Genomic DNA, 12,382 nt, shown 5'->3' on the forward strand with positions numbered 1-12,382 from the left:
TTTGGATGGTTGTCGATGGGAAATAAGTTCCAAAGAAGACCAGCTCATGTTAGTCTTATGTAAGGGGGAGAATTTTTGGCTTTATGAACTCATAGAATGTGTTACAAACAATTCTAGCTCTTACATGTGGGACATGATTTTTCACATACAGAATGAAGAGTTCTTGCCTCTTAATACTCATGGTGAATTGTTATCTTATCATCCTTACCATGATTTAGTATTTTTCAAGCGTGGATATCACGTCTATTTTTACTTAGACGAGTTCATTGGAAACTACTACACAAATTTTGGGATTGTTGAGTACGATAAAATTGTTTACGATTACATAAGAAATTGTGGACAACCTTTGCTTGATTGCTGTGTTCCTTTTGCTTGCATCTTGGATAAGAAGGTAATAAATTGCACTTACTTTATTTTGTTTTAATTGCTTTTTTTATTTGACCAAATTATTTATTAGGGTTTAAGTAATTTTAATAAAGTGGTGCATAAATCCATGAGTTATTGCTAGCTTCTCATAAATCCATGAGTTAATATCACCAAAGCTCATTTGCATGATTAGATTTGAAGCTTATTAGAGTAATAGATGTGATTTTAGACTCCAATATCTTCTTTTTTATGATCTATTTAATATAAATATGTATAAAGTTTTGAAAATTACAAACTGAACTTACATCATTTTAAAATATTTGTATTTTTTTGTCACAGAATCCCAAAGATTTTCTGCGACTCTCTGTCCCATAATGAATAATGAAGGTAAACCATTTTATATATTACATATCCTACAATTTTTTTAGTAAAAATAATTTTAAATTTTTTTGAATTCATTGAATAACTTATATATACAACAATAATATATATATATATATATATATATATATATATATATATATATATATATATATATATATATATATATATATATATATATATGTACAACAATAATTTATTATGCATATTTTGTATTTTAGGAATGCAAGGCTCTTTGATGGAAGAAAACAAGTACCCCATGGACTAAAAGCTCCCCTTCATGTTCTGCGCGCAGTTAGAGATTTAAGACTCTTATTTGGCATTAAAAGTATTATGTTTGACAGTTTGAAACATCTTAATTTTTATGTTATTTTTTATTATAAGTTTTTTTATATTTTATGTTACTTCAACTAAGTATTTTGAGTAATTTTTATTGTGGCAAATCCAAAGGAACTTATATTAAAATAATCAATAGCTTTGTCTTTCAATTTTTAAAGTTTAATATACTCTTTGTATTTCAAAATATGTTGGATTTGATAGTTTTTCCAGCGATGTCAAGTCCACACTTCGTCAACCAGATATTATCTTCCTTAAACTTAAAAATTATTTATTGTTCTGTCCTTTATATAGAAAGGCATTGAGTAGAGAATATATATATAATATCTAATTTTAAAAATACTTAAGAGACAAGATATTGAACTATAAAATTCAATATTTAAGGATGAAAATATGAATATTAAAAAAAATTTCATTAAAAATTAATAAATGACATTTAATAATTTTTTATTTGAATAAAACAATATTTTGCAATAGTCATAATTTAATGTATAAATATATTATTTCTATATATATATATATATATATATATATATATATATATATATATATATATATATATATATATAATTTTTATAGTTTTTTTTAAATGTTATTAAAAATTATTCAAATATAATAATGTGGAATAATATATTTGATTAAATTGTAATGTTATTTTAAATAAATATATGAATAGTACATAAAAAATAAATTTAAAGTAAATAAAACATAGCCTTCAATACTTATAAAATAAAATTTATTTTTATAATATTATATATTATTTATTGAGAGTTTGATTGCCATATTGAATACTTATTTTAATAAAATGAAAATTTATCTAGTATTATTTAAAATTGTTAATTTATAAATTATTAATTTATTATTACAACTTATACATACATACATATATATATATATATATATATATATATATATATATATATATATATATATATATATATATATATATATATATATATATATATATATATATATATATCAAAACACAATCCTAATATCTAATTTTTAAAATACTTAAGAGGCAAGATATTGAACTATAAAATTAAATATTTAAGGATGAAAATATGCAGATATTTATTAAAAAAATTTCTGCAATAAAAAGTTAAAAAAAATTAACAAATGACATTTAATAAATTTTTGTTTGAATAAAACAATATTTTGCAATAGTCATAATTTAATGTATAAATATATTATCTCTAACTTAATTTTACACACATTATAAAATATATAATGTTTATAGTAATTTCTTAAAAAATATTATTAAAATTTATTCAAATATATTAATGTGGAATAATATATTTTATTAAGTTGTAATGTTATTTTAAATAAATATATGAATAATATATAAAAATTGGTTTATTTTAAATTAATGTGTTATTCATGTTCTTTTAATAATTCACACTTTATATTAATTCTATTTTAATATTATATTTTTACAATTAATATTAAGATATTTTAAAATATTAAAAAATAGTTAGAGCTTATATTGGAAACATTATTTTATATTTTAAAATAAATTTAAAGTAAATTAAATATATCCTTCAATACTTATAAAATAAAATTTATTTTTATAATATAATATTATTTATTGAGAGTTTGATTGTCATAGTGAATACTTATTTTAATAAAATGAAAATTTATCTAGTATTATTATTATTATTATTTTAAAATTGTTAATTTATAAATTATTAATTTACTATTACAACTTATTTACATTAATATACTATGAAAAATTAGAGAAAAAAAATAGTTTTCATGAACCTTGACTAATAATTTATCTAGCTTAAACTAGTAGTTGATCTAACTCAACTAGTTAAGCTACTCTTCTTCTATTTAATAATACTTTATATAAGTAAAATAAAATTAATACCAAATTTTTAATGTTGAAATTATCTAAAAAAATAAAATGAGGATAGAAAAAATTAACAAAACTATTTTAGACTAGAGTTTGAGATGTATGAAGTGTCATAATCAACAATAAAATCTGCATTAACTAATCTATCAGCACATATTTTTTCTTCTTTAAAAATATGAAATATTTTGAATCTAAAGGAACGAATATTATGTAAAGTATTATTCTACTTAATTAAGAGATGTCAAGACACAATATTCACATTAGAAAATGTAAGAATGATCATCATTAAGTTATTTTCAAGTCAAAGATTTCTCAAATTCCTCTTATTAACATATTTGGTAGCAAGTATGATTCAATGCAAATAAACTTGAAAGGAGGTATAAAATCTAAGCTCAGGTGAGAAAGGTATTCCACTACAAGCTGATATTCCAAGTCCACATGTATTGCACTTAATAAAATTATATGACTATGAAAACACCAAATAATTTGTATGATTTTAGGTGTGGGAGGAAGTTAACATTTTATGTCAAAGAAATTGTTAACTAATGAATTAAAGAATGCATGTGCCATTTGAAAGTAGTAAATGTCGTATAGTCTCATTTTTTACATGAACAATGTCAATATCAAAGTAAATTCTACCACTTTGGAAATATGATATAATTTCTAGTGCGTCAAGTTTTCTAAAGAATTATTATGGTGAGACTCTTGATCATATTGTGAATTTGAGAGCTCCAACTTCTACCAATAAATTTGAGTAATCTTTCATAACTAGTTTTAAGGTATACTTGCATACAATGCCAAACAATCACTTCATCCATTTTCATAAAATTAATGTGTACTTGCATATAACAAATAAGCGGTCTATAATTTCTACATCATGATTGCAGATAAAGCACCTCAAAACCAAGTGCATTTCCCTTCAAATTAAGTTGTCTTTCGCACCTTCAAATTAAGTTGTCTTTCGTTGCAATAACATATGCATCAACTTCCAAGTCACTAATGACTTAGAAAGAGATAAGTGGAGAAATCAAATGAATTTTGTCTAAGAAGGCTCAATGTGATCCCTCCTGATACCTTTGTAGGCATATTTATAAGATATATCACCTTGATATCTTACTCAAATGAGTTCATAAGTAGTAATATTATCATATGACAAAAATAATAGTATGTGGTTTAAATGGAATGGTGTTGTTGCGGTAAAGCAGAAAGCAAAAGATTTCAAAGTATTTCGAGTTTTATTGCATCCACAGGGATCAATGCGAGGGAAAGAATTTCGTTCAATAGTCACTAAGTTTCAAAGCTTGGTTTTAAATAGTTAAAACGTAAAATGAAAAAAGTAAAATATACGAACAAGTAACGAATACTTTCTTTTAAGAAGGGGGAACTCATTGGAATTGAATTTCATCTACCCGTCAAAAACTTAAACCTATTGATCAATTATATGCGACCTAAATCACTCGTCAATATCATCATGTATCACCCACAACCAGGTTATGTCTAACGCAGAGTTGAGAGAACAATCGTATTGTCTCGGAGGCGATGTCGCACGCAACTCAACAACATAGAGGCATTAAGAACTGATACCCACTGTGAATATTAGACCTAAATCTATATCTAGAGTCTAGAATCTAACAGGTAACCATCCAAGAATTAGATTTGAACCGCGTATGTCTATAGCAACCCAAACCCCAAACACAGAGTAAAAACAAGGATAACATCGATATTGATTTGAGAAATAGATATTATACAATGCCATAATCAGTACATATACATAAAATTAGAGTAAACTTACATACAAGCCCCATAAATGGAACTACAAAAGGAATAAATGGGAAGAATTAAAATCTCTTGTGGTTTCAAATACGATCAAAGAATCTTCGATCCCGAATCATCGAGTTAAAACCTCCATCGATGTTGTCAAAGCTCAAAAATCTTAAAGAATGTTTGTGATGAAGTTGGGACAAAAAATCCCAAAACCATTACCTAAAAATATGTTTTAAATCTATTTATACAAGTTTCAAAGTCACAGACCGCACAGAGGGCGCTTAGCGCGGAACCTGCTGCACCAATTTGTTGTTTTCGCCATAACTTGAGAACCATAACTCCGATTTACGTACGATCAGAAGCGTTGGAAAATTTATTTAATGCTCTATCTAACAATGACTAAATACCATATTTTTACAAATATTTTAAATATGCGATAAACTTATTCTTTGCTTTGTGCATTCTCTTTTATTATTCAAAATCGCATCTTTGAAGTTGTGCCTTCGGCTCTTATTACTCAATGCTCCAACAATGCAATAAATACCTACAAAACAGATGAAAAATGATCAAACGATACAATATTTACACGACTATACTATTATTTACACAAAAGTCAGGGTTTTACTTATTTGCACACAAAAATAGAATGATAAGTGCCACAAAATACAACTGAAAATAACGATATTTTGATACTTATCAAATAAAAAGAAGGTAATTATGCATGGACTTATATAAGGAAGGATCAATGATGGAGCTTAAAGTTGGGATTCCATGTGCTAGGAGATGTGCAAGTTCATTATCATCAAACTTCTTCTAAATCTCAGGTGGGTTTCCTTCCCTTAGGTTATTATTATGGTTAATTTAGTGTGAAATTTCCGCATATTATAGTATAGGAGTTTGATCAATATATGTTAGGAATCATATTAGAAGTTAGGATCTTTGATGTTTCATGTTGTGTACTTTGTTGTAATTTTTCTGTGCGTTGAGGACATCATGTTGCTTGGATGATCCATGAGGATCGGGAGACTCAATATTATTTGATTCGAATCAGGATTGATTTCATACATGTCATAAGTGGTTTGATTTCAATCAGGACTAGTTGGATTCGATTCAAACAACATGGATTTACCCCTAGGTTTTGTGACTTAAACCACGTAATCTCAAAACTCCTTGTTTCATGTTCTAAACCTACTTTAATATGGATAATGATCCTTGAGACCAAGGGAGTAATTCAAGAATTGATTATCTTTATGAATTAACTTAGAATAAGGTAACGTAAGTTTATGAATGGATTAAATCAGGAGAAAGTGAATATGTAAAAGTATGACTTATAAATTACTATTGACTTGCATAGCAAGGTGAGAGTGGTACTTATACTATGGTTGATTTAGTATGTAAAATACGAGTAAGGATCCACTCCATTTCTTACCCTCCATTTCTTTTCCATTACTATAATTTTGTGTACATAAAGTTAAATAAATAATAAATATGTGTCACATGTCTTAAAATACGTGTAATATATATACAAAAACTATGGTAATGGAAAAGAAATGGAGTGTAAGAAATGGAGTGGATTCTTACTCGTAAAATACGACGAAAATGGAGTAGCATTTATGGTAGATGTCTCGTGTGACTTTGAATTATCATGAGCATGTGAATTGTCTTGGTGATCCAATTGGAGGATATATGATTTATCTTAGTGACTTAATTGGATGATATGTAATTTATCCCGATAACTTCATTGGAGGATATATGATTTATTCCAACAATCCAATATAGGTATAAGTGATTTATTTCAATATTCTTATTACTGGATATGTGAGCTATCCAAGTGAGGATATGTGAGTTATCCTGGTCATTTGATCATACTAGTATGTGATTTATTCCATGATTCAATTATAAGGCAAGTGAGTTTCCTGATGTCCGTCAGGATTTCTTTCTTATTATTATTTCCCTGCCATGTTCTCAATTCAATGGTGAGTTGCATACTAAGACCTAATAGAACTACATGGAAAAGGAAATATAAGTTCTTCTTCAATAAGATACCAATAGAGCTTCAATCAAAATTAATTTGTAGGTTGCCTTTGGGGAATCAATCAAATTCCATGGGTTTCACATACAAATGACACCATCTACTCCTAAGGACTACATACAAAATTAAGCATCCAAAATTGAAGTAATTTAAGCACATGTGGTAAGGTCGTTTATATGATTAGACTGCAACTTGTGTGTAAAACATACAACGAATTTGATTGATCCCCCAATAGAAACGTGTACAATATTTGTAATGAAGCTCTATGGGGAGACTTTGATAAATTAACTTGCCACCCCCAAAATTATACCTGACATCCCCCCAAAATGAATGAAATGATCTAAATGTCCAACAAAAATTCATTATCATATTTTCTGAAATTTGCGCGAAACACCGGATTTTTCAAATCTTTGGGCGATACCGAAAATTTGAGGAGCGTATCGGAAATTTGGCGAAAACAAGTAAGTTTCAGGTAGACTTATGAAATTTCCGGTATTTTTTACCGAAAATTGTGAAATTTCTGGTATTTTGTACCGGAAATTTCAAAACTTTCGGTATATTTATAAAATTCTAAAAATACCGAAAATTTTGAAATTTCCGGTATTTTTTCCCATACCGGAAATTTTGAAAAATTCCAGTATTTTTATTTTATTTATAAAAATTCTATTTTTCTTATATTTTTTATTTTTTTCAATGAGGACTAGAGGCAGAGATGGTACTGTTGCGGATCGGGCCATTGATAGAGCCGATGCTCGTGCTTGGGCGGCTGCTGATGAGGTTGGTACCTGCGTCTTACGTGCTGGACGCGTTCCCCCGATCGGTTCTAACCGGAAACGAAGGTCTGAGCAGGCGGGTAGGTAGTTCCGTGCACCTCGCTGCCGAAGTGGTAGAGCATCCATTACTGTGGATGAGCAGGTGCATGAGGATGAGGTTGATGAGGTTGAGGAGGTGGCTGTTGTTTGGGAGCCGACTGTTGCTGAGGATCCGGTGGCTGTTGTTGAGGAGCAGGTACCTGTTGCTGATGAGGAGGTGCCTAGAGTTGAGGAGCGGGTGGCTCTGGTTGAGGAGGGGGTTGCTGAGGTGCGGGTGGCTCATGATACGGACACCACCACAGGTGCATCTACAAAGGCATCAGTACACATTGATGGGGGTTTTCCAGGAGGACCTTCTGACAGGTCCGTTTTGACAGGATATTTGGACCATGTCGCTTATAGGATATGGCAGGGCGAGGTATGTAACATTGCTTAAGTGCTTAATTTTTATTATGCAATTTGATTTATACTATTGTGTTTTAATTGTATTTTTTTAATTGTATTTTTTTTTGTTACAGGAGCGTCTAGTGCTGAAGCTCACTTCGTACAGGTCGAAGTTGAAGAACTTCCCCGAAAGACCGATGCCTGAGCAGGTGGTGAGGATAGTTTGGGACTTTCATTTATTGGACTTTGCTGGATGCTCCCTGACGATGCTGGAAACCCCTCTATTATCAGCTTTTGTTGAGAGATGGCACCCGGAGACATCATCATTTCATCTTCCATTTGGGGAGATGACGGTGACTCTGGATGATGTGCATTCCCTATTTCACCTTCCGATAGCAGGTACGTTTTTAACACCAGTTCATAGGGAACAGGCGACGGCGGTGCACATGGTGATGGATGCTTTAGAGGTTGATGAGCTGGCTGTGCTCAAGGAGTTTGATGACACTCGGGGCTTTCACCTTAGGATGTCTTGGTTGAGGAGGGTTTATCAAGAGCTTGTCGATGCAGGGAGGTACCAGGCTGCCGCTATGGCGTACAAGCTACATCTAGTGGCATGTACTCTCTTTGCGGACAAGTATGGAGTTTACATAGATGTCTGTTATCTTACTCTCTTCAGCGACCTTGAGACCCCATGTATGGCTTGGGGAGTGGCTGCATTGACGATGCTATAAACGACGCTTGATGTTGCATCTCGTCTTGACACCAGATAGCTAGCTAGTTATTTGAGCTTGTTACAGGTATATATTCTTACATGGTTTTTTGTGTTTTATTATAATTTACATGGGCTTGATTGTTTTTATTTATGCAGTGTTGGATTTACGAGCACTTCCCTCGCATCTGTGAGCGGAATACCCAGTGTTGTACGGCTGCTAACCCTTGTGCGAGAAGGTGGAAGGCCAGACAGACCCTTCCAGGAGACAGACCCTTGATGGAGTATAGGCGGAGGCTGGATGCTCTGACGCTGGATGATGTCATATGGATACCGTATATAGGTCACCGCGAGCATCTTCCTTTTGATGTATCTTCTTGATATTTAGGGTATGTCAGATGGGAGAGCCATGTGGCTAGACACTTGCCTGAGAGGTGTCTACGCCAGTTTGGTTATATACAGGGCATCCCACGACCAGTCTCAGAGGCTCCAGCTGGTGACATTGATCGGTGGTTTCAGAGTCACATTCTCAGCTCCCCCCGTGAGATCATTGATACATCCGTTGCGGTTCAGCAGCCTGGACAGTGTCAGGATGGATACCTGGAGTGTTTCCTCAGTGTGTCACACCCTAGGGTCAGCCCATCTGCCGCAGCATCTGATGTTCCAGGGCCTTCGAGTACCAGGGCTTCTTCACCGCCACCACCACCACCTCCCGCTGGTGACCAGGACAGCCGCCTGGAGTACATCGCAGTTCACTTGGATAGCCTCATGGGTTTGGTGAACCCTGATGGTGAGGTTCATAGTATTTTAGCTAGGTTGGCGGATGTTGCCCGTGGAGGACCTATGTAGATTTATTTTGTTATGATTGTATTATTTGTATATTTGTATATTTTGTACGAACATCTTATGTATGAACATCTTTTTTATTACATAATCTTTTTGGCTAGTACATCTTTCGAGGAGATAAAGAAAATAACATCAATAACAAATAAACATAGTTAACAAACATCAGATGGCAAACAACAAACAAGCATAAACAGTTATTTGAAACATGAAAACCTAGGCACTACCAGAAGACTCTGGACGAATCACACACTTCATTATGTCGTCAACGAATCTTTGGATCTGCGCATCCAATTCGATCGGACCTTTAGTTATCCTACGGAGAAATGATTTCCATATGGCCTTCACATCTTCGTCATTCTTCAACTCGATTAAGTTGTATTTTACCCTTCCATTTGTATCAATCCAGTCCTCCCGAAACTTGATCTTTGTCACCCTTCTGTTATCAGAATCAGGCTACAAATTGTTCAACGTTTCTTTCAAGGTGGCAAAGGATTCAAGCCCATCTGGAATCTTGGTTTGAACACCAGGGTTGCGGCCATTGAAATATACTTCTACATTAATAAAATACTGAGGAAGATGCATTTTGTTGAAATGATGTGTTATCCGATAACCCTAAGATCCTTATTTATACAAATGGTGGTGCATTCTAGACCACGCAAATGTATCGGTGCAATCAGGACCCTCCAAAATTGTCGGCAAAATCTCAACCGTTTAAAAAACCAAAAATTGAAACACACCAAAAATTTAATTAATTTGAAATTTCTGGTATACCGGAAATTTGAAAATTCCGGTATACCTGAAATTTCAAATAAACTAAATTTTCGGTGTGGTGTACCAGAAATTTAAAAATAATTGAATTTCCGGTATTTAATACCGGAAATTTTGTGGTGTTTACCGGAAATTTACTTCAAAATTTTTTTGTTTTTCATATTTTTTTAACAGGGGTAAAATTGAATTAAAAAAAATTGGAGGGTGGCAGGTATAAAAAAGGATGACAAGTTAATTGTTCGAGGAGTTGTGTTGATAATGGTCTACTAGTAACAAACCCGTGCGTTGTAACACCCCATTATCCGCTGCACGCATCAACCGTGTCGGCCAACCGAGCATGTTACCGGCTTAATCAATAATCCCCCTAGGTCCGCTTATCGGCTGCCCAGGAAATATTGTTTTTGCCTCCCGCAGGAATCGAACCATGTACCTAGGGGTTAAATACATATTCATAGCAATTCCTGCTACCACTTGAGCTACTAGCTCAAGTGGTAGCAGGAATTGCTATGAATATGTACTTAACCCCTAGGTACATGGTTCGATTCCTGCGGGAGGCAAAAACAATATTTCCTGGGCAGCCGATAAGCGGACCTAGGGGGATTATTGATTAAGCCGGTAACATGCTCGGTTGGCCGACACGGTTGATGCGTGCAGCCCAGGAAATATTGTTTTTGCCTCCCGCAGGAATCGAACCATGTACCTTGGGGTTAAGTACATATTCATAGCAATTCCTGCTACCACTTGAGCTTATTGATTAAGCCGGTAACATGCTCGGTTGGCCGACACAGTTGATGCGTGCAGCGGATATCGGGGTGTTACATGCGTTCGCACGGGTTCTGGTATGTCACGCGAATTTGTTTTTCATGTATAATTTTGTTTTTAAGATATATATTTTTTAAAAATAGATTGTGGTTTATATTACATAGAAAATTATATAAAAATTAGCAGCATCCAAGAGAATAAATATTCGTGAAAAAACATATTTTAAAAGCAGTTATAATATATATTTTTGAAGAGTAAATATAGAGTCAAAAAAGCATGATTGATTATCATCAAAAGACAGGTATTATGCCACAATTATTTTGATAATGAGCATTTTAATTAGCAATAGTTAAATAGTTAGAGTTTATTTTAATTTTAAAGAAATTATTATGATAAGATAAGCCTAAAGATGGAGAGGAAGACTAAAAAGAAACAATAATTAAAAAGTAGAACTACTAATATAAATGAATAGGAATGAGCATTATCAAAACCATTAAAAAATGAAATTAATAAAATAGTGAAGCTGTTAAGAAACTGATTTAATATGTATTTGTAAAAAGGGACTGACCGTAAGTATGGAATGAACTACATAAAGAAAAAAAGTTGGAAATAAATTTGAGTAATGGAAAGGACGTAATAAATTTACAATATTAAATATATTTGGAAACCTAAACATTTGTACTTGGAAAACGTAACTTTCTAGAGGAAACGTAAATAGCAATTGCGCTGCCTCTGTCTCTGGGTCTTTGTGTTATAGTTACTTGGAAAGTTGATTTTGTTGCAGATAGCAGCACCCGTACCAAGCATCGCAAGTCATCGAAGTTTATCTGTGGCACAGAATGGAAGGAAGTTCACTCAAGCGATCCCAAACAACCGGTTCAAGGTAATATCTTCTTAAAATGTTGTTGTCCTTGAACCAACCTCTTCTCCAAAACCATAAAGTAACAGACGATCTGTTGTTGGAGATATTCTTGCATGTAGTTGTAGTGGCCATAGGATTGTATTAACCTTTTTGTAATTTGATTTCCATGCATGTATATTGATGAACCTTCAAACCCTGGATCTGACATTAGAAAACATATATGGTTTAAAAAAGTTATATGTAATGATTAAAGATGATGCCGATTTTTTATCAATAGAAAAACTCTCTTTGTGCAGATGTGAGGAAGAACATGTTGAAATCCAGGCCATTTCGAAACGCACTCGGAGTTGTGTTCTCAAGCAAATGTTGGAAGAGTTACGTGTTGTGAAAAAAGAAAGCATGGATGCGATTGAAGAAATCGAGGCATGGTTGGTTAAAAGAGAACCAGAGGTTGAGGAAGAACTTCATGGTGGATTGGCAAGACATGGTTTGGAGCGTGAAGAGA

The 12,382-nt window shown here is 32.5% G+C and overlaps 1 protein-coding gene and 1 long non-coding RNA gene across 2 annotated transcripts; both read left to right on the forward strand.

Moving 5' to 3' along the window:
• Positions 1-258: 258 nt before the first annotated feature.
• Positions 259-1,181, forward strand: LOC131635900 (uncharacterized). Its single transcript, XR_009293899.1, has 3 exons — positions 259-391; positions 706-753; positions 969-1,181. It is a non-coding gene; the product is annotated as an uncharacterized LOC131635900 (long non-coding RNA).
• Positions 1,182-7,427: 6,246 nt separating this feature from the next.
• Positions 7,428-9,488, forward strand: LOC131635890 (protein MAIN-LIKE 1-like). The gene is made up of 5 exons (XM_058906529.1): positions 7,428-7,511; positions 7,650-7,964; positions 8,065-8,583; positions 8,799-8,974; positions 9,038-9,488. The coding sequence occupies exons 1-5, from the start codon at positions 7,428-7,430 to the stop codon at positions 9,486-9,488; spliced, it is 1,545 nt and encodes a 514-aa protein (XP_058762512.1).
• Positions 9,489-12,382: the final 2,894 nt, after the last annotated feature.

This window comes from Vicia villosa, unplaced genomic scaffold (assembly GCF_029867415.1).
Source record: "Vicia villosa cultivar HV-30 ecotype Madison, WI unplaced genomic scaffold, Vvil1.0 ctg.001584F_1_1, whole genome shotgun sequence".
Lineage (NCBI taxonomy): Eukaryota > Viridiplantae > Streptophyta > Magnoliopsida > Fabales > Fabaceae > Vicia > Vicia villosa.